This window comes from Crocodylus siamensis, chromosome 11 (genome assembly GCF_052110815.1).
Source record: "Crocodylus siamensis isolate JL-2025a chromosome 11, ASM5211081v1, whole genome shotgun sequence".
Taxonomy (NCBI): Eukaryota; Metazoa; Chordata; order Crocodylia; family Crocodylidae; genus Crocodylus; species Crocodylus siamensis.
Window position 1 is genome coordinate 3,900,523 of NC_143405.1, and position 21,589 is coordinate 3,922,111.

At 46.0% G+C, this 21,589-nt stretch overlaps 1 protein-coding gene across 7 annotated transcripts in view; it reads left to right on the forward strand.

The window, feature by feature from the left end:
• KCNT1 (potassium sodium-activated channel subfamily T member 1) overlaps positions 1 to 21,589 on the forward strand; it is a 169,440-nt gene that overhangs the window by 65,696 nt on the left and 82,155 nt on the right. For 2 of the 7 annotated variants that reach the window (XM_090021367.1, XM_090021370.1), the window contains exon 2: positions 15,201 to 15,242. The exons of the other annotated variants lie outside the window; for them this stretch is intronic. In XM_090021367.1, the coding sequence (XP_089877493.1) occupies positions 15,201 to 15,242 (42 nt within the window). The remainder of the gene's footprint in view (positions 1 to 15,200; positions 15,243 to 21,589) is intronic. 7 annotated transcript variants of the gene reach the window in all.

The following is a 21,589-nucleotide window of genomic DNA, read 5'->3' on the forward strand; positions in this document are numbered from 1 at the left end:
TGATATCCTTTAAAGCTTCCATTAGTGAACTTGGCACAGAAACTAGGAGAGGGCTGATGACGCCAAGGTGGAAGGCCTCAGTGCAGAGGAGGCACAGGAAATACGGCATGGACTTGAGAACGAAAGTAGCAGCAGTGGGATGAAATTCATTTGTACAGAGTGAGAAACCATGCACCTGGGGACTGATTGGTTATAAGCTGGGATCTTCCAGCATCAGTTGGAAACAAGATAGAGAAGGACCCAAGTGTGCCAGTTGGTCGCAGGATGACTTAGACACCAACCGGTTCCGGAGTAGTGGAGCACTCTTTTGCAAGGTGTTTGACCAAGTGTTGGAAGGGATTGTGTGATATGGTGCCTGTGTTAGCAGGAGACCGGATTTGGCAACCCAGGCTGCTGCTCTCCAGTCCTATGCTCCTATACAGTGCAGGTACCTGAAATAAGGGTATTGTCTCTCCATAGAGCAGTGGTGACCAGAGACTGCAGCTGAGAACAGTTATGGATATAATTCATCTATGTGAGGGGAAAAAAATGCAACAAGTTTCAGGTTTCTTTGAGCTCTGAGTTTCTCTGTGGCTTGTTCGTTCTACACCAAGGGCTTCACATGTCCGACTCATCATGGGTGATGGTGCCTTTTTCAGTGTATCCTGCTCCAGCAATTTGGAGCAGGACTTTCCAGGAGACCACTAACAATGTTTGCTGTGTTGACTATAGGCTTGCCACAAAAAATTGGAAGATGCTCAGTTTCTGAAGTCCTTTTATAATACCAATTTATGTAGTGCCTGATGGTAATGAACAGGAAATGGGCCAAGTTTTGGTCATAAATGGAGAAAGATGACAGCTGTAGAAATTCACACCAAACATAGAAGAGCCAGTAAACAAGACCAAGGATTTCATCACCTATTATTGACAAGCATATAAAGCACACTGGTTCCATTAAATAATCCTCAAATTGAGGAGTCTGGCTTTACTCTTATACCTTAGCACCGTATTGCTGTGCGCACCCAGATGGAGTTCTGTGTACTTGCTTTTCCTTCCTAGACACCCTGCATATTTCCATCATACATACTGGCTGCATCTACTGCTTGTTACTAATGCACAGTAGCTTGTTAATACTGTGCAAATCATGATGCGACGCTACTGTGCAGTTAGCATCACCAGGTGATGCCACTGCGTAGTAATGCTGGTTACTGTCCAGTCATTTAGTACTTGGGTATGCAGGAATTCTAATTTCTGGCCTATCTCAAACTCAGAAACCCTGCATAGTAGCTCAGGCACCCTCCTGCCAAAAACCTTGTCTTCAGAGTACTTAAACTTTGGTGCCTGATGCTAAGCCTAGTCTCTCTGTCACCCGAATGAACACAGGCTGAGCAACTGCAGCTGCCAAAGACTTTAGTTGGGGTTTAGCGCTTGGAAAATGTATGCCTAATTATAGGGGCCTAATGCTAGGATGCTCAGGCCTGATCATTTCTTGGTGCATCTGTCTGTGTTGTATACCTGTATGGATACCTCATTGCTGGCAGGGTCTGACTGCCTCCCAAGCTGTGATGCATTTCTTTTCCTGCATTTCTGCATAACGCATCTATGCATTTCTTTTAATGAGTGGGAATTTTGAACTCAAGTCTAAGCTAATGCCCTAACTGCTGAACCATCTTTCTTTCCCAAAATCAGCCTTCCTTTCCTCTTGGCACCACTGTAGTAACTCACTTAGATCAATTTTAAAAGCAGCGAAGCCAACATCATAGCAGCATTGCTTTCTTTACTGGGGTTTCTGTGTAGTAGGCAGAATCGAATAATGATCAGAGGGATTGTACTCATTAAGTTAATATTTGCAAGTGCCTCTAAATATTAGTGCGCCAATAATTCCTGGAAGGTAATTCAAAGCAATTTCAAGAGCAATGGAGGCATCCTGCTGAAAAAATGACTCATTTGGCTGTCTTGCACAAAGCTGTCATTTAAAATAAATGTCTAGCATTTGTTTAATGAAATGAGATGCTTAATTGTAATTTACATTTAGGACTAAATTCCAACGAAGATGGCAGATTTTTCCATTCTTAAATAAATGCATGTAGTCTCCCTTTCTATATGGCAGTCAGGGAACCTGGGCTTGATGTTTTTGGTACAATACCTCTCCGTATGGCTACATTTTGTTGCCGGTGCTGATTTTTTTTTGTGACATTTCTTGAAAAGATCAGACAAGTGTAATGTTGTTGCTTTAGTGATCGATGTACTTTGTGTTGTAGACACAGTCATTGTAGCTTCCTATCTTTCCTGGTGGTGTGCAGTTCCTTGACCCTGGGGGGGATGACATACAGCTGCTATGAGTGATGGATATGTATCTGAGCAGTGCACATTTGTGACTAGGGAATGGTTCATTAAAATAACTACTTTTGCCTGGGGAAGAATTTGATTTCAGTGTCCCTGTGTCTTCTGATGTTCCTTAGCACCAGATCCTCTCTAGCCCACAGCCCACTAAGGAGGTCTTTTATTGAACTCTCTCTCCATTGAATCTGAGTATTAAACACCCAGACTTCCAAGGAGTTATTCTCCATCCCCTTCTGACCAATGCTCCTGAGTCAGGGCATGTGCCTGTCTCTCTCCTTGTACTTCTTGCTCCTTTTTCCCTCCTTTGTTTCTGCTTTCAGTCTGTTCTGTATAAAAGTACATTTGCACGTGAGCTATTGCCTCTGAGCATGGCAGGGTCCGTGATCCAGCTCATGCCCTAGAGAAAGGAGATTCTCTACTTCAGCAAAGCAACAATCCCAGGATGGCCATTTCATTCTTTTGTTCAAAATCTCCATCCTTGGATGTTTTTAAGACCCAGGTAGACTAAGCCTTGGCTGGGATGAGATACTTGGGGCTGGCTATGCATTGAGAAGCAGGTTGGACTAGATGTGACCTCCTGAGCTCCCTTCCAGCCCTCATTTTCTATGATTCTATGACTTTAGCGGTCCTACCTGGTTCCCCCTATAGGAGAATGTCCTTACATGTTTGTGTGCTGTAGCCCCTGAAGCATGAATTGCTAGGAGCATGGGGAATGGTTTCTGATGCAGTCCTAACTTGGATGGTTCTGACATTAGCACTGGTGTTCCCAGGTATAGTGATCCCTTTTCCCTTTGTGTCTACCACAGGTTCTTAGATTAAGTCATGAATATCTGCTTGGAAATCAATGCAATGCAATGAATAGCAGTTTAGTGTTGGAAGTGGATGTCAGTGAAAGTGGTTTAACACAGTTGTCTTCCGGATTATCTCTGAGAGAGTGTAGCAGACTCAAAGCAGGAAGAAAATCAGCTGGGGGAAGATCGAGGGAAGAGCAGGTTTTTGTTCCTTGCAAAAAGGGAGTGCAAATATGCTTTCTTCTCCTTCTTGACCATCACATCAGCCAGTCCTGTTCAGACCAGGCACGGCAGCAAAAACACTGCTGGCTCCCTCCTTACTCTCGGGGTCTCATTACTGCTGTTTCCACCAAGCCCTGTTCTTGAGGGCCCTATGTAATGTTGGACGTTGTTGTCCTGCATCCAAGTTTAGTAAAAGGCCATCACATTTGTTCTGCTACTGCTGGGGCTCCCCATGACCAAGGCAGAGGGGCCAGAACGACTCTGAAATGAGGTGCCCGGAGCATCAGTCCTGGAACGTATCTCCATGCTTGGGAGCTGCTGCTGTGCAGCGTGGGTGGAGATGCAATTGTTTTTCTCATACATAAAATTTTTGCCTTTTTGTTCTAATAATAAATCTGCCATTGTCTCCTTCACCTTACAGTAAATCCCAGGCTTTGTACATGGTTGCTCCTTATGACAACATTGTCTCTGGTGGAATGGGGTTTCCTTTCCCTGCCAAGCCATCACCCATGCGGCACCATCCAGGGAGAGCTTCTTGGCCCCAAGCTCCAAATTCACCTTTCAGTGTTTATCAATAATGTGAATAATGGCTTTTTGCTCACTGCATAAGACAATTAGCTACTGAGTTGCTGGTCCTTGAAACTAGCCTTGCTCTCTGTTGTGCTCAGAAGGTCAGGTATTGATCTCAAACCTTCCTGTTAGTTTTCATGGCAGAATGAGAAAATTGAGAGCTTGTCTGTGTGGAAAGTAAATTCTCACCTTCAGATAATTTGGTTTAAAAGTGGCTTGGTTAGATGCATTAATCCCTGATGTAATCACTCTCATTCAGAATGAAATTGGGCTGAATTTAGTTTAGCTGAATTTCCTTCTTGATTTTGAATGGGTCTCTACACATGGGTTTCAGGGGGTACATCTACACGTGCACGTTTACTGTGTAGCAATCAAAATTACTGTGCAGTAAGGGCACATGTCTACATGCGCACACCCATACTGCATAGTAAATATGGCAACTTATGCTGACTTGAGCGTAAATTTGATATCTGCATCGTGCAGGTATCACATATACGCCAGATTAATTACTGCACAATGATGCACATGTAGACACTTTACTGTGCGGTAACACTGTGTGTGTGGACGGACTTAGAACTAACTTTAGTCTCAAGTCTGTCAACACACAGCGTTAATGCTCTTTAATGCCTTCACGTGTAGACGCTGGCCTATTCCCACTTACTGCGCAGTACATTTAAGCTGATATAAAGGCACGTGTAGACATGCCCAGTTTAACCAGTCTACTTGAGCAGTTGAACTTGGTTTGGTTTTGCAGTGTGGTCACAGCAGATGGGAACATTAACCTTTCTTTTGCCTGTTGCTAGAGCTAGAGTCATGGTGTGACCCACGCCACGTTCATGCTTTCCTATCAGTTCTTTGCCATCCAGAACTGCAGGCTTTAGGAAAGTCTGCCTCCGATTTGGCCATGCTAACTGATTTTGAAACATGGGATAAAACTGTAGTTCCCAAACACTCATGGGTCTTGTGCCCCTTTCCCAACACTAGGTAATGCTTCCCCTTTCAATCTTTGACTGAGCCAATGTAGTCAAATACACACACAAAATAAAACCTCCTTTGTTTTGCATGATGGTTTGCTGTCTGGTTGTTCCCACCTGGAACTTCAGTCGTGCTCCCTGCTTGGATTTGTATTTGTTTTTAGCTTGTGATTTGCCATGGAGAAATCCATCCGTGAAGTCTGCTCTGAGTGCATTAATATGGGAGGCTCATGGCTTTCAACAGTTACAGGGTCCCGCAAAGTCAGGATGGCAAAGGTCTCTCAGGTGAAGTACTGGACTATTCTCCCCCTCCCTGCTTTGACCATGCTGTGCTCTTTCAAAGGATATCTCAGGGCCACTCTTTTGTGTTTCATAGATTTCATAGATGTTAAGGCTGGAAGGGACCTTGCAAGATCATCGGGTCCAGCCCCCTGCCCAAGGGGCAGGAAGTCTGCTAGGGTCAAATCACCCCAGCAAGATAAGCATCCAAGTGTATCTTAAAGGAGTAGGTGCTTGCACCACTTCTGGGAGGAATCTATTCCAGACTCTGGGGACTTGGACGGTAAAGTTTTTTCTTAAATCCAGCCTAAAACAGTCTTGGAGGAGTTTATGACCATTGGACCAGGTCTTCCCTTGGGGTGCCCTGGTGAACAGACGTTCTCCCAGTTCCTGGTCCACCCCCTTTATGTACTTCCCCCAGGACTTTCAGAGATAAGGTATAATATAAGCTTGGGGATGATTTCACCCTCCTCACTGTAAGCTGGGGATAGAGACCACAATTTAATCCCTATAGTTTTTGGAGCACGTTGGAAGTATGAACTACTGCCGCTGTTCTGAGGTAACTCCTCTCTTGGAGGGCGGTGCGTGATTGTTTCCTGGGGCATTCTTTTTTCTGATACAAAAAAGTTGACTTTTCTTTTAAAAAACAAAACAAAACAAACCCTAAACCCCACCCTAAATGTAACATGTCTATAATATATATCAACTTTTGGGCAAGAAAAGCAGACCTTTTTTTGGAGCTTGCTGAAAACCAAGATTCTTCCAGGAGAGAACTGGGGAGTCATTTGAAGATCTTTATATATAATCCTTTGTATTATCCTTTCCTTATATATTTTCCTTTTTATTTGGTTGAAATTCCAGTTTTCTCTTTGGAGAGTTGGAGGGAAATGTTCTGCTTATAATGTTTTCAACCAAGCTGAGTATTTTCTTGTCTTTCTTTCCAGTTCAGATTCAAATCCTTTTTTTTTTTTTTTTTAAGTGGAGAGGTTGGTTTGGGTGGGTTTGTAAAACCTTTGTGTGGTCTCAGAAGTTCCTCTGAACAAACTAGCCAAGCCAGTCCCAGGGAGCTTTCCTTATTTCACCCAAGACATACATATTCCTTTTATCGGAGGTGGCATTTTGCAAAACAAGATGTTGTCCAGCTTCACAGGCCTGTTTTCCCAGGGGCATTTTGTTGGCTTTGAAGGAAACAGGCCCCTGGCCGATGCCTCCAAAGATACCAAAAACTGGAAACAGAGTTGATGAACGGGAAGTGTTCATTTCTGCCTCGGCCACTCTCCCGCATCTCAGAGGATGGCAAGAAGACTTGGCTGTTCATCATTTACCTCTTTGGGTTATTCAAGTTTCAATTTTTACTCATGGCTTTTGCAATGACATCGTTTCTGCCAGAGTCTTTCTCCTCGTTTCATTTTCATTCATCTACCTTTTTCTTGGATTTGGTCAGCCGGTGAATTATACTTCAATAATGCAGAGAAGCGGAGGCTTGTCAGATCAAAGATTTGTATTGGAAATAAGGCTACACGGTGGCTAGATGAGTGCGCGGGTGAACCGAGCCTTACTGTGATGTCTTGACAGCTGTGGTTCATCATGAACTTCTGTTGCATGTGCCTCAGAGCCCAGCATTTAGGTGCTGCAGGAGCTCAAATGAACTGTAATCTCTGTTTTTTATCTTACTGCATTTGGTTTATCAGGATCGTTTTTCTCCTGCCTCAGGGAGTTATAGCTGACATAATCCTCTGCTCTTATAGTCCTCTCATTGCATTGTTACCATCCAGCAATATATTAAGGCACAACCAGATCATCTGCTGTTTTGTTCCCATAAATGTCTCCCTGGGGCTTTCAAAAAATCCATGGCAAAAGCAATCCACTCTTTCCAAAAAGGGGAGCGAGGGAGCTGGAACAGACTCTGGCGGCTAGAGATGTATAATCTAATTTGCAGTGAAGGTGGTTGAGATTTCTGGACCATTTCTCATTCATGGACATGCCTCTATTTTACAGCCCGAGAAATTTGGTGTTGCTTATCCTTAACAAATTACAGTTCTCATTTGAATGCTTCCATGCTTGATTACAGCCATGTACTTGGTTGTATTTTTTCTGTGCCTAGTAGCTAAGAAACCCATTTTGATCTGAAACAAATTCCTTTTCCTAAAAATGTCACTGCAGCGAGGCAGTGGTGTCAGCGGCACAGAGCAGGAAAGCTATTCTGTCAGTCAAGCAAGCTCTTTTTTTGAGGGCATTATTTGCAGAAGTCGTCAGACTCATGGGCTGGCGTACTGATTTCCTGGGAGAGCTCAAACTTCATTTGGGTGTCTGCCCTGAGTCCCTGTGGTCATGGGAAGCACCTTAAGGACCAAGGTGGGAATTCAGCATCATTTCACAACCTTTTTATTCTGAGACAACCCATAAAAGTGGCCCTTGTGAGCAATGAATGAGGCAGGGCCGGTGACACCAGCCCACGCCAGGATGACATCCCTTCATTATCTGCCACCCTCTGATTCACCAAAGAAAAGGAAACCAGATGCTCTGCTTTATTTTGTGCCCGAAATGTGCTTTATTTTGCGCTCTGCTTGTGCCTGGATGCTTGCCATTCATTTTGCAAAAATCTAGTTGGCCTAATAAAAGATATCACCTCTACCCCAAGTCCTGATCGCTTTTGCCTTTAGACCGATACAGCTGCAACCCGGAGACCTGCTTTATTTTGTTTTTTCTTATACAAAGCCATCTATCAGAGGAAAGCAATTTGCAATGTCTGTGATGAAGCTGCCAGGCTTTGCTTGGTAAAAAAAATGTTTTGCTTCTTAATTGCATAGTTCCACTAGGGAGACTTAGGTAGTGAGTTATACAGTCTTGGCAAAGCACTGACCTGGTCAAACTCCCGAGCTGGACTTCTCCAGCAGTGGTCACCATACTGATTGCACATTTTCAGGGCAGTAAAAATGCCCTGAAAAATGCTGTGCTGTGGCCTCCATCATTGAGAGCACCAGCGGAGAATTGAGACTGCAATGTTTGGTACCGGAGCAAAAGGCTAGGATGGGGCAAGAGGTTCGTACTATGCAGAAGCAGATGTGGCAGTGATAAAGGAAGCTGTGTATGTTTTGCAAAAAGCATTGCAGCTTCTAGGCAGAGAGAAGTGATGTGTGTAAGTGGGCTCAGTAACATCAGGGAGAATCGCAGAGCATAACTGGCTCAGTACCACAACAAGGGAGTATGGAAAATGTGGCTTCCCTGTTTGGATTAGACCTAGTACTTGGACTAAGAACATCCCTGCAGATAAATTAAGGTGTAGAGGTGAGATTAGGGCCTGATCCCATGAAGAACATGTTCCACCTTCACTTCCAGTGACTTCAGAGCTCAGGACCGCTTAGGACCAGGCGCAGGGTTTGGAGGTAGAGCTTGTGCTAGTTTGTTTGATGAAGGAATCCTGTTTCGTCAGACAGACGGTCTGGCTGGGATGCTTCGTTCTGTTCCCTCAAATGCCCTTTCCACCTGGACCCAAGAGGTTTCTTTTGCCAGATGGTGCAGCTTGGACTTTTCTATTAATTAATTTGTGTATATGCTAGTTTGCAAGTGCCTTGTGCTTTGTTGATTCTGTTGCGTCTTTGGGTATTTGCCCAAGAGCTTTCTCGCTGGGGTGCATACACATACCTGAAGGAGCATTACTTGCATCAGTGCAGTAACCACTAAACTGGAGAGCGAGAGAGGCCAATAGAAAGCCTTGAGCAGTGTGGAGCTTCCCAGTTGACATGATGATCTGCTTAAGCCGCGCTGACTTTGGGTGACTGGTTCGTGGAGCAGGGTGCTAGAGCACTACCGGACTCTCCTGGGTCACTCCGTGCGCAGTGAAGAACAACTTGGCCCATCGTAGTCCTGGTTTTCTGGCTGGTGAGCCAGTGCCTGTTTTCTGGCCGGCTTTCAGGATGGAGCATTGGTGGACGGCTCCCTGCCGAAGTGCAACCTGGCAGCAGCGCACACGTTGGGCAGAGAAGTCTTGTGTCACTTCAAGGGATTTGGGGGCAGCTGTTTTTATTAATAGGGGGAGCCTATTGTAACGAATGGTAGCAGCACTTCGGTGACACCCCCTTAGGCTTGAGAATACAAGTGGCTGATGCTGAAGCATCCCCTGGAGACAGGCTGAAGGGATAATCCTCAAATGCGGGATCGTTCTGCCCTTTCTGCTCCTGCCCTCAAAATGTGGAAAGAGTTGCAGCAGACTCTTGTTAAGAGCTTTGAACAAAACAAAATTTCCACCACTTAGCTTGCCAGAGATTCACAGACAGACCCACTGCCCTGCTTTCCTCAACTTCACTGCCATGCAACATGGGCCAATGTGGTGCAGAGACATGAGAAGAAGACATCTGCCATATGAATCACGATCAACAGCACTTGATTCCAGCAGACAAACTTTAGGGTACCTTGGGTAGGCCCCAAGCACACCATCAACTAACAAACTGGCCTAGGAAATAATTCCTCTGCCTTCTTGCTGGGCTCTTGACCTGGTGGGTTAGTGGGAACTTGCTCATGTGAAAACATAGAACGCCTCTCGCAGCTGGAAGTGGTGCAGGTGGCGAGTTCGAATACTGTGGAGAGCCGTGATAGGAAGGTGTAATCTTGACCCAGCTGAGTTATGTTTCCAGCTTCCTCCCATCCCATTCTCAGCCCTAGTCGCGAGGCAGCTTCTGGCCTTCTGCTAAAGGGAATTGTGCACTGGAGCACTTCTTAATGCAGTGCAATCTGTGGCTGCCGGTGGCAAGTCTCGAAGGGGTAGCAAGAAACAGATAAGCGATTGGTGGCAGATGGGTTCCAACACAAGTACCAACCCCAGGCCTGAGATTTTGGAGCCGCTGCCCAAACCTGACTGTGTGAAATGCCATTACAGACCGAAGTCCAGATGCCTTTCAGCCAATGCCAAAATTTAAGCATTCCTACATCGGTGAACTCAATAGGATTTATGCGTGTGCCTAAAGTTCGGCACATGTTAAGTGCTTTGTTGTATAGGGCAGGTTTGCTGAACCGGGGACTGGAGCCCTTATTCCAAGCTGCGTATTCACATCAGTGATTTTGCTAATGTGAGTCAAACCTCAGGCAGTTACAGATACTCACACCCTTCAAAAACCATCCTTTATGGAAACAGCTGTAATGTCATTTTTTTTAAGTACCTGCAAGTGTCTCCTGTTTATTCTGAAGCATCTCACAGCACGTCCATCTCTTTGAGCATTGAACAGTAGTTCCAGGTTTTGCCCATGGATACTACTTCCCTCTGCCTGATTGATTAGGTTTTGGCAGGGGGGGATTCCCTACACACCTGTGCAAAGGTGCAGGATGGGGTAAGACTGCACATTTGCACCTCTCGCTGTGCATTTGAGCCCAGAATAAGGCTGCTTTACTCACTGCCTCCCCAGTGAGCATGGCCAGAAACGGGGGAGATGGTTCATCCCTGGCTCACCTGCCTGAGCAGTGGAGCCTCTGGTTATGGACTTCAGGGCTAAATACTTTCCTATGAGAAGGAAGGATTTTTTTGGTGACAACTTTTATTGGACTGACTCTGCAGTTAGGAGAGGTGTTAGACAAGCTTTTTGGCACAAAATGTCCTTGACGCCATCACTCCAGCCCCACTACATTGATTTCCTAGTTCCACTCCCAGAAAAACACTAGGAAAAATCTGATGTTATCAAAAAAAAGCTTTGCGAACATCTTTTGTTTAAATGAATTGAAGCTAAGCTTGGCAGATGGTTGTGATCTGGTGGGAAGGCTGCTTCTAGACAAAATACCTCTTTGACAATCAAGGTCTTACACCTTTGTGGGCTCAAGACTTTTAAAATCTCCTATAACCTGTGTCTCCCACTGGTAGACAGCAGCCTTGATCCCCAGAGGAGTTCAGCTGAGTGCACAGCCCGGAGAGCTGCTCTCATATCAGGCATAGCTTAGCTGCCTGTACAATAATTGTTATAACAGCATGTGTTGCAGTGGCATTAGCAGACTCTCCAGGTTTGACAGCCACAGTAACAGCGACCAGCCCTGTGACCAGGGAGACTGCAGCTGGTCTTCGGGGACGCTTGTAGCTTTCCCTCCGCAAGGTGGTGTCATGGAAGAGCCGTGTCCGTTTGTAGTGACGGCGATTGAATGAGGATGTCGGTCTTCCTCGCTTCTTTTCTGCAAAGTGCAGCACTCTCCGTCTTTCTCCATGAGCGTTATGCGTGCTTCTGCTCCGCGCAGCCACAACAGATTCGTACCCACCAAGGGGTGCCTGTCATCCATCCTGACGGTGGGATGCAGAACCTCGGAGCCAAATCTTTATTTGGTTGAGATTCCCAGCCGGTGTAAAGCAGAGTCGTTCCTCAGTGGGGAGCGGTATTGCTTTGTACCAGCTGAGGATGCATGTTTCTTGTAACATTTGGATTTTTGTTTTTCCTCGGTTGATACTTCCATGCCAGCCTCTCTTGTCAGGCGTGATTTCTGGCCCTGCTACTGCCTGTACTTCGCACGACTGACTCATCTGCGCTTCTGGTGTCCTCAGGGCACGAGCTGTATTGTGCTGTTAATACTACTGCTTCCTTCTGCAGCAGCAAAAGTGGCTTTCCTTTAACAAGCCTTTTGGCTGAAGCTTTTCCAATGGAAGCGCTCTGTCTGGGAAGGAGGGAGTAGCTAATCTCAGCGGTGCTGATTCAGCCTAGGAGGCAAGCACAAGCCTGATGTTAAGCACATGAGGCGTTGCAGTGGGATTAGTGGAATTATTCACCTATTTGAAGTTGGTACCTTCATGAGCTGCAAAGAGTGAATTCTCCTTTCTCTCTAACATCAGGTGCAGAATTAGTTGAACATTGTTTCCTCATGTTCATCTGCTTGCATTCATTTGTTGGCTTTTGTCTCAAGTGGACACATAAGCATTAAGGCCATTTGAAAGGGGAGTTGGATGAAGTACTTGTGAGCAAGTGCCACCAGACCTGTTGAAAATGTTTGTCTGCTCAGATCCTGGAGTAAGTGAAACTTTGCTGCAGTGACTTAAATATGAATGAAACGGGTGGTAAGCTACTTCATGTTAGCTTCTACTTACTGGGTGCGACTACACATTCATTAATGCACCATAATTACTGTGCATTAAGTTTAGTACCTATAATGACAAGGACCAACTTAATGCACCATAATCAGTACTACTGCACATTAGAGTAGATAAACTTTTTTTTTTAGTAATATTAATACACATTAGATTAAATCTACCATGCATTAGCATATTAGCATGAGTTTTGCCTGCCACGCTAATGCGCAGTACAGTTAGTCTTCTGTGCATTAAGCATTTCGTGTAGACACACCACGGGCTAGAGTGGATATATGAAACAATTATAGCAGGTTCAGCTTGAAGTGATAAGCCTTATCCCCGCTCCCCCTTTACGGCAGTATAAATGGTTCATCTGTCCACACTTTTACTTGGATCGCAAACTCTTCCAAGTGGAGCTTCAGTTTCTGTTCTGTGTTTGCACAGCACCTACCACTACGGGGTTTGTGAATGCTCAGTAATAATAGTAGAAGTCTAAATTGAACCACAGGAGCATGTCTTATACCAGTGCAACCCAGTTCACTTAAGCATCAGTTAGCTTCCCTGTGGACTTGTTTTTTTAATAGCTCTTTTAGTTTATTGCTGTTTTTATTTAACCTAAATGATGCTGGAGGAAGTGACTCCTGAAGCAGAAAGCAGAGTAAATTAAAACCTTCAAAAAATGTCATTGTAAATTCTTCATGATGTTCCTTGATTGTCCTGTCACCTTTTAGATGAGACTATCCTCCCTCAGGAGGGAGAAGGACCTACATAGTATTTTCTAGTATTGATTGCTGCTCTGAGAACAATAAAGAGGAGCTAGCAGAGAACAATGAATACTTCTTGCTTTGGCACAGTCAAGCAATGTCTAGGAAAATGCCAACCACCAGCTACTGCTTTTTTTTTTTTTTGCTTCAGGAACAAAATAATTGTCTGTTTCTTTTCCCTTTTGAACTGAAAAGAGTGTAATTTTGCAAAGGGAATTACTTATTCCCCCAAGCCTGAATTATTGAATTTCAAATAACTGTGCCGCAGTCCTGAGCTGGCACGAATCCAGAGGAGTGGAGAAGGGATACTGTCCATGCAAGACTGCATGGGGAAGGTTGTGCTGCCTTCTTCTTCAGGGTGCAGTACTTGATCCAAAGCTGACCTTATGCTTTTTTTCCATTCACTTGGGTGCATTTCGGACTAAGCCTGGAATGACCCTTCTGGAGACTGAAGCTGGGTAATAGGCCCCATAGCAAGGATCTCCAGGTGGATTTAACAAAATGCCATTCATGTCATTTCCATGTGTATACCTGCAAAGAAAACCCTTGGGACCTTTATTGTCAGAGGCAAGACAAGAAGCAGGGAAGAATTTAGCTTGTAGGGAAGAAGGGATGAATGCCAGCCTGGTTTGCTAGTAGGCAAGGGAGACGGAGGATGAGGAGTGCTGGAGGGTGGCAGGGGTTGGATTATTGTGGAAATCACCATGTTGCAGTAATGGAGCCCATCCTGGGCACGTTTCCTTGTCACCAGTGTCTGCCATGTTCAGTTCCTGGCATCTATTCAGTTGAAGACACTGCTCTTTGGGGAGTTTCTTCCTGTTTCTCAGTTGCTAAGGCTGTGGCAAAAGACAGCAGTGTGCACTGAGCAGTGTGATGCCAGGGGACTGGGGACTCTTAATCATACCTGGGTTTTTGGGCAAAATGCAAGCAAACTGAGTTGTGGAAGGCTGACTGCTATATGGGGTGAGTCCTCAGCAACAAAAAATCACTTTTTCATTTTAATTTTCCTTTGCTTTCCCTTTGGGCCATTAATTACACAAAAGCAGCCATTCGGTATTGGTGACACTGATTTATTAGGTTGGGGTTTTTTGCCTTTGAAATTCTATAGGAGGTTGATCCAATTTCAGGATTTCCAATCCTTCCCAGCAGGATCCCAATTAATCTAATGGTCAAGGGAAGCAACGTGGAACGTGAGGCGGTAGCGCAATGTTATGAATGTCTCCGCATGGGACCTTTGAGCCTAGCAAGGCTCTGGGGTGCAGGGGTGTTGATGCAGTAGAGAGTGACCGTTTCCAGGCTCAGAGCCTGTCTTGGACGGGACGGTTGACCTGAAGAGCTGTCTAGTGGTTTTCCTGGGGAGGAAGACATTCCTGCGGACTTGCCTGCAGGGAAAGGAGGCTGGGGTTAGCGGTTTTCTAGCCTGTGACTTTCTAGAGCCATGGCATGTTGCAGGATTGAAGCTTTTGCACTGAGCTGGGTCCTGGGCAGTGCCATGGCACTTGGAGATGGTTACCTGAGGCCTAGCATAGGCAACAAGGACATTGAGTTACAGCTTTGGAAATATCCAGTACATGATGGCCTTCAAGTTCCTTGCAATGGAAATTTTTTTGACTCCCGTTCACTCCTGTGCACTCACTTCATCCCCTCTTTCTGTCATTAACACCATTGTGAACATGCTCACTACTCTTTTCCATTCTGCTACTTACCTGTTTTCCTTTCTCATGCACAATCGATGTAAAAGAAAATCAGATGCATATGGGATACCCAAGCAAGTTGAATGCATGTGAGTGCTACTCATGAGAAACACAATAGCAGCTTTCCAATGCAATTTCTTCCCAACAAACCTGACGTTGCATTATTAAAGTGATGCAGCAGCATAGTTTGCAAAAAAAAGGAAAAAAAGGAAGCTGCATTTAAACACGTCTTCCTAGAGGTGAAATGCAGTATTGCTTGGCCTTTAAAAAAACCCAGCAAAACTAACAGGACACCTATTGCAAAGTCCTGTTTGATGGCTAACATCCAGTACGTAGGAAATGGCCTAGGATATCCAGTGCATAGGAGATTATCCTGATTTAGCAGGTATTGGGCCAGCGGCATGCCTTTGCATGGGGTCTGTCCATTGTAATGATTGATTTTGTCTGTCTCATGTCTCTGCCCCTCAGTCACTTTCATTCCCCTTGACTGCCCGTGCGGTATATCTGCCATTTGTCTCACTTGTTACGATGCTTTTGCTCTGTGTCTGTAGGCCACCCGCAGAAGATTTCAGTATGGATTCCTCACTCTCGCAGTAAGTTAGCAGCTGCATGAGTTTCTTGGCCATTCAGGAATTGTGTTTTTAAGAGACTTGTGGTCTTGGTTTCCCTTTTGATTTGTGCTCTTCATTCCTATTCATGTTACTGGGAATTAAGAAATTGAATTAAATTAAGAAGCAAAAGAAACAGATGATGCGCCATTTCCTTGCAACAGCGAATTCTTTGTGTCATCAAGTGTTCACAGCAGTAAGTGCTATAAGGACCCAATGGTCAGTCTGAATGTTAAAAACCAACAATGGCTTATTTTTAATGTGGTTAGAAGACTTAATTTATTCCTGATAATTGCTTGGCAACCAGGATGTCTGTACAGTTCTAGGAAGTCCTTTTGAAATTAAACCAGTTCCCAGGATAGTGGAAGATGATGGGTCTTTGTGCTCAAGCATGTTTATGAGTGGGGAGTTGTAGGCAGGGAGGGGAAGGGAGAAGGGACAACTATCTTTGGCAGCAAATTGGTGATTATTCATTAGCAGTGAAATCCATACCCAGACTTTAATTAAACAGTCCAAATTCATCAGCAGTAGCAATTATAGGAGCAGGCTTATGATTGTCAATCTCTAATGTTGCAAAACAAATAAGCAAAGCAAAACTCTGCCTGTTTGCTCACTCATTTGCTTCTTCTCTAGTTGCTGTTTTATTAAGAATAAATGTATACCACCTCCAGGCAGCAAGCAGAGTCAGATCCGTAAGGTGAGCTGTTCTCCTAATTATGCTGCTGCATGATGGGAGTTGGACTTTTTTTTTTCTGGTTAAAGTTGAAACTCTCATAATAAACCTGGCAGAGCAAAGGAACAATGCTTGTCACTTGTGCAGGCTTTTATTGCTCTCTTATGGCACCTGGAAATATTTTTCTACAAGGAGAACTACAGTACGCACTTCGAGAAATTAGCTGGAACCTGCAGCCCCTGGCTGTCAAGTCAGATCTCACAACTTAACCATGGTCTGGAAGGGCTCAGCCGGTGGCACCCCTTCATCTGCATAGCTGGTCAAGGATGCTGTTGCTGGGACTGTTCTTGTACAAGCGTTTCCTGTACGGCATTTTTTAAAAAGAAAAATCGGTATCGACCCCAGCGCTCTACGTGAATCCCAGGAGAGCGGATGCTGCATTTTCTGAGCAGAGCTGTTTTGTTGTGCTGATGTGTGATACCAAACTGCTGTTTTATCCCGCCTCAGTGTTAAGAAAGCGCTATCACAAATTGTGACTGCATAGCTGGAAGATATTTTTCAGGTAAGGAAATACCCAGCAAACTCACTCAAAGAATTTCGGTGGACCGGGTCTAGAAACAATCTAATTTATGTACTTGCATTATTTAAATTTACATATGTAAAAATTTACACGTTTATAAAAATATATAAAAAATTACACTTTTGTACACCTCCATGACCTCCGCCCTGGGCATTTCCTTGCCTGCCTCCCTCTGTTCCCAGCCGTGGGCAGGGGTGGTGTGTCCTGTCCGGCCTGGCATGGGCCCCAGTACCTGCTGCACAGGCAGCGCCTCGCTGGGCATGACCATGGTGGTGTGAGCGGGATGGGGCACATGGAGCCGGCTGCCTCCCTCCTGGGGCTGCCCCACCGCCCGGCTTTAACCCCACACATGACTGGCGGCAGCAGAAGCTGCTCGCTCGGGTAGGCAGACGGGTGTCCGAGCCCACAACCGAGGGCCCATGACCTGGCAGCCAACCCTTTGTGGCCCGGTACCAGGCCGCGGCCCAGTAGTTGGGAGCCTCTGGCTTGGTATGCCTAGGACTTCCTTACACAGGTGTCTTTAAAATGCCTTAAAATGCAGAAGACTGGGATGTGATAGAGATGGTAAAGCCTATAATATAAAGCAAAACCAGCTGCTAGTGTTTGGGATATCTCCATGTACTAAGGCATCAGTATTTTCTGCAAACAGTGTGAGCTATCTGCAAACAGGGCTTCATATTAGCGGAACGACTTTGTCATCACATCGTATAGGGAATTTGTCTCTTGTGGTGGTCAGGAAGCATTAATAAAATGCATACAGTGTCATTTATCTTTCCAAAGAGAAACTTAGTTCAAGAGGTGGGCTGCAACAGCTGCTCTCACAATTGAAACAGCACCACCCTTTCCTGTAAAAGGGACATTGAGTGTTGTAGCAGGAGCCAAATCTTCATTGGTGCTGGTGATCAGGGGTGGCACTGACCCCTGGGAGCAGGGTTAGTGTGAGGCATGCGCTCTGCTGATGCCCACTGGCTTTTTGATTCCTATTCCCATAGCATGATCCAGAAAACTACCCAGCAGGTCTGCCTCCAAGCTCACAGCCAGCTAGTGTTTCTACATGACAGCTCCTGGAGATGAATTCTCAGCTGTTCCCATCCCTCCTCATACTGATTTCACAATGCTGCTTGCTCTGGCGGTGAGGACGGTGCTTTTATAGTTAGTCATTTTTTCTCTAGTAATATCTAGGAACCACAGTCCTGGACTCCGTCGTGCTAGATGTCATATAAACACAGAACGCAAAGAGGGTAACTTCCTCATAGTCTTTGTTAAATGCAAGAACCACGTTAAAGGCTTGTCTACATCGGAACATGCAAGAAAACTAAGGTAAATCACCTGGAGGTGCGAAGACAATGCACCCAAGTTAACGTGTTGTCAGCCTGGGTGGAGAGGCTCTCATTCAGCTGTAAGGTACCTTAGATAGATGTAGTTCAGAGGGTTAATTTTTCTGGGGACCCTTGTAAGGCAGTTCCTAAGTGGTAAGTTATAGCCTCAGCAAAGACAAAACCCTAGCCTGTAGCTGTCTCTTAATCCTACCCAGTGAGCTTACCACTGCTTAGTTACTCTGGGCATGTTTATACGTGCAGTTAATGCCCAGAAAGTTTACTGCACGATGAAATACTGTGCAGTAAGCTTTCACCAGCAGGACATCTACACATGTTCCTCTTGAGAGCAAATTTGCTTCCAAGGGCAGCAGTTCAGTACAGGGTTACTTCAGCCCTGCTGTGCCCTATACAGCAGTCAGGGGAGCTCCAGGCTCCCCCAGGTGCCAGCCCTGGGCTAGCAAGGGGCACCAGAGTCGGACCCTGGTTTCCGGGGTGGTGGGGGAAGTTGTCATTCCTCTGGGGCAGCTGCCTTCCAGCCCTGTGCCTGATCTGTGGGTTGGGGCATGGGGCTGGGAAAAAGTCTCCTCCTCCACAGCTCTTCCTGAGCCCTGGACTCCAATCCTGGGGGAGCTGGGAGCCAAATAGCACTAGGACCAGGCCCCCTGCTCCTGTGGCTAACCAGGAGCAAATTTGCTCTTGGTCAGCATCTACACAAGCACTACTGCACAGTATCTACTGCGCAGTTAGTTTAGTATCTGTATTTACATTTTACAAGTACCGGCTGACTGCATAGTACAGGGGTTTTCCACCTCTTTTAAGGAGTGTACCCCTTCTGGTGGGTACCTCTTCTGGAGTGTACTCCCTTCCAGACAGGGGTGGGGGGTGCTGATGGCCAGACAGATGCAAAGCCAGCGGTGCACGGTGACGTGGAGTGGTGAATGGTGGCGGTAGAGGGTGGGGAAGCAGCGGGCAGCGGTGGCATGGAGTGGTGAATGGCAGCTGCGGGGGATGGGGACCTTGCAGGTAGCAGCCGCTGCTGCCATTCATCACTCCATGCTGCCGTCACATGCTGCTTCCCTGCAGTAATACGCATACCCCCTGGGGCCATCCCAAGTACCCCCAGGGGTACATGTACCCCCTGGTTGACAACCTCTGGCATAGTGGACTAATTTACTGCTCAGTATTTTATGAGCACATTTACTTGGTGACGCTACTGCAGAGTAGATTAGTCTACTGCACAGTAAAGCTTCTCATGTAGGCGCACCTTCTGTGTCCTGCAATTGTCTCTAGCTCTGCCCTCCTCTGTATCCCATCCTTTTGGTCTTTATTACTAAGGACATCTGTATGCTGATAAAAAAAAAAAAAAAAGCCCCAGCTAGTTAGTCTGCACCTGAAGTCCTATAACCCTTTGTTTATTGCTTCACAATGAGCTCCACCACCACTAAATGTAATGCCACGGGGAATTATGACTTCATTCAGGGAACGAGCAGCAGTCGGTGGGAGCTGATGAGCTCCTGAACAACAAAGATCCTGTTTTCATAGCAGTGTCCTTCAGAATAAAAAACAAGAGGCAAGAAATGCACAAGGCTCCTCCTAATACTAATTTGACCAGATGACTTGGTTTCCCTAGATATAAAAATCAGGTTCTTATAAGATCCTAGATACACTTCTGTATATTTCTTCAGTAAACGCATGAAATAAAGAAGTTGGAAGTGGGTGAGTGGTTCCCAGCTCCTTGTGTTTGTACTCATTCTTTGATTGCACTCAGCACAAAGTATCTTTGAATTGCGATGAGATATTTGATAGACGATGAGTCCGTACCTCCACAAGTGCCACCCAGAGCCTAAGAAAGTGGCCAAAGCGATTTTGGATGCTGAAGGAGATGTGGCAGCAACGTCTGCACGCTTAAAGTACAGTTAGTCTCCGCAGGGCCACTGGTGAAACAGTCTTGATTAATCCCCAAACAAACTGGTTGTCTTGACACCCAAGCTGCTGTTAGAAGATGAACACGTCGCTTAAAGTAGGGGCGGGCAATTATTTTGGGTAGAGGGCCGCTTACTGAGTTTTGGCAAACCATCGAGGGCCTCATGACAGGCAGCCCAGGGCAGATAAATATTAATTTTCTAAATTTTTTAGGGGCCCTGTGGGCTGGATAGAGTGGCCTGGTGGGCCACATCCAGCCCCGGGGCTGCATTTTGCCCACCCCTGGCTTAAAGAGAAGGAACGCTTGCGTGAATCGGGGCTGTGTAATGCCTTCTCTGTACGTGTGCCACCCTGTTATACATGCCATGTCTGGCCTAGGGAGTGAAATGGGTCCCATTACCATTTAAAACAGGGCTTGGGCATGGGGAGAGGAACAGCAGCTGTACTTCCTGCACTTAGACATTTGGCCAACTTCAGGCCTGGTTCAAGGAGCTGTGCTTTCATTTTCCCTTCTGTAGCCCCTGATTCACCAGAGCTCATTGCACTGACCTCTCCCCTGGACTCCATTTCCATGCTGGCATGTCCTCCTCTTCCACTCATCCCTGCTCTCCAGATTGGCAAAATGCTGCTTGAGGTCTTCACGCAAGCCTTGATTGCCTGCCTGTGGCGTGCCTCTGTTCCTGCAAGGAGGTGCTGTCTGGGTGGGGAAGCTGGGGAGTTTGCACTGGTCTTAAGTCTCTCCTCAGTTCAGTTCACTTTGTGGCATGGGTATGTGTTTAAACACATTCTGGAGATTTAAGGGCATAATTGTTGCAGTGAGAAATGTTCTGCACACTTTGACGGCCCTCCAGAGGAGCTGAGACAGTGTGAAACTGAAGCTCTTAGCCTCGGCTCAAGCATTCAAGTCGGGTTATTTGCGGCATGAGATTATTTGTGGCAATACGGGCAGCTCTTCCGAGGTTATTGCAAAATAATTTCTCTCTGGGGAACAGAGCAAGCCTATGCATCAAGCCCTGTTTTAATTATTTTTAATGTCACAAAATAGAACCGGCATTGTGTCATTGCCACAGGAAGAGAGACTTGAAATGCCCAATGCATCCGGGTGCTTCAGAGAATTAAAAGCCTCATTTGCTGAGGTTCTGAGCTGGTAAAAAGCAGAGTTGGCAGCAACTAAACCACAGCAGGTCCTTGTGCCACCTTCTCCAGCCCCGTTGCTCTTTAGCCATGGATGCTAATTTCCATAGGTGAAAGGTGCTTCTGCCTTTGTAATGGCGATGTAAATCCTGCCTGGAGAGCTGTAGCATTCAAGAGACCTGGAGTAATTTATAAGAGCTCCTCCAAAGTCTACGCGGTCTGGCTGCACAGCTGTTGTTCTTTCTCCTGGCCAGGTCATCCCACTGTACAGCCACCCCTTAGGCCTTTTGCTGCCCTGGGGCCGTGATCCTCTGACTGTCCTCATTGCAGCAAGGTCAGGGGCTCGGCGCAGTGGAGCCATGGCTGCCTGGGGAGCCCTGGGGCCCATTTCCATTCCTTTTTTTTTTTTTTTTTTGAGCCGTGTGTAATATAAAACTGAATCACTTCAAGGTGATTTAATCCTATCAACAAAGTAGTTCCCCTGCTCTCTCCTTCCCACTTATTAGGATAATTTCTTGATGGCTGTTTGTTGCCAGGGTGGGCAGTCTGCACTGAAGCTGACATTTTTGGCCAGCACGCAGAGTTTTACAAGGTTTTCCTTTACAGTTTGAAAATGCAACTGGTAACGGCTTGCCTGGAAGAGACCGGGGGCTGGCTGTGTGCACCTGTGCATTGTCTGCCTGTCTCATCTCCCAGGGCTGTA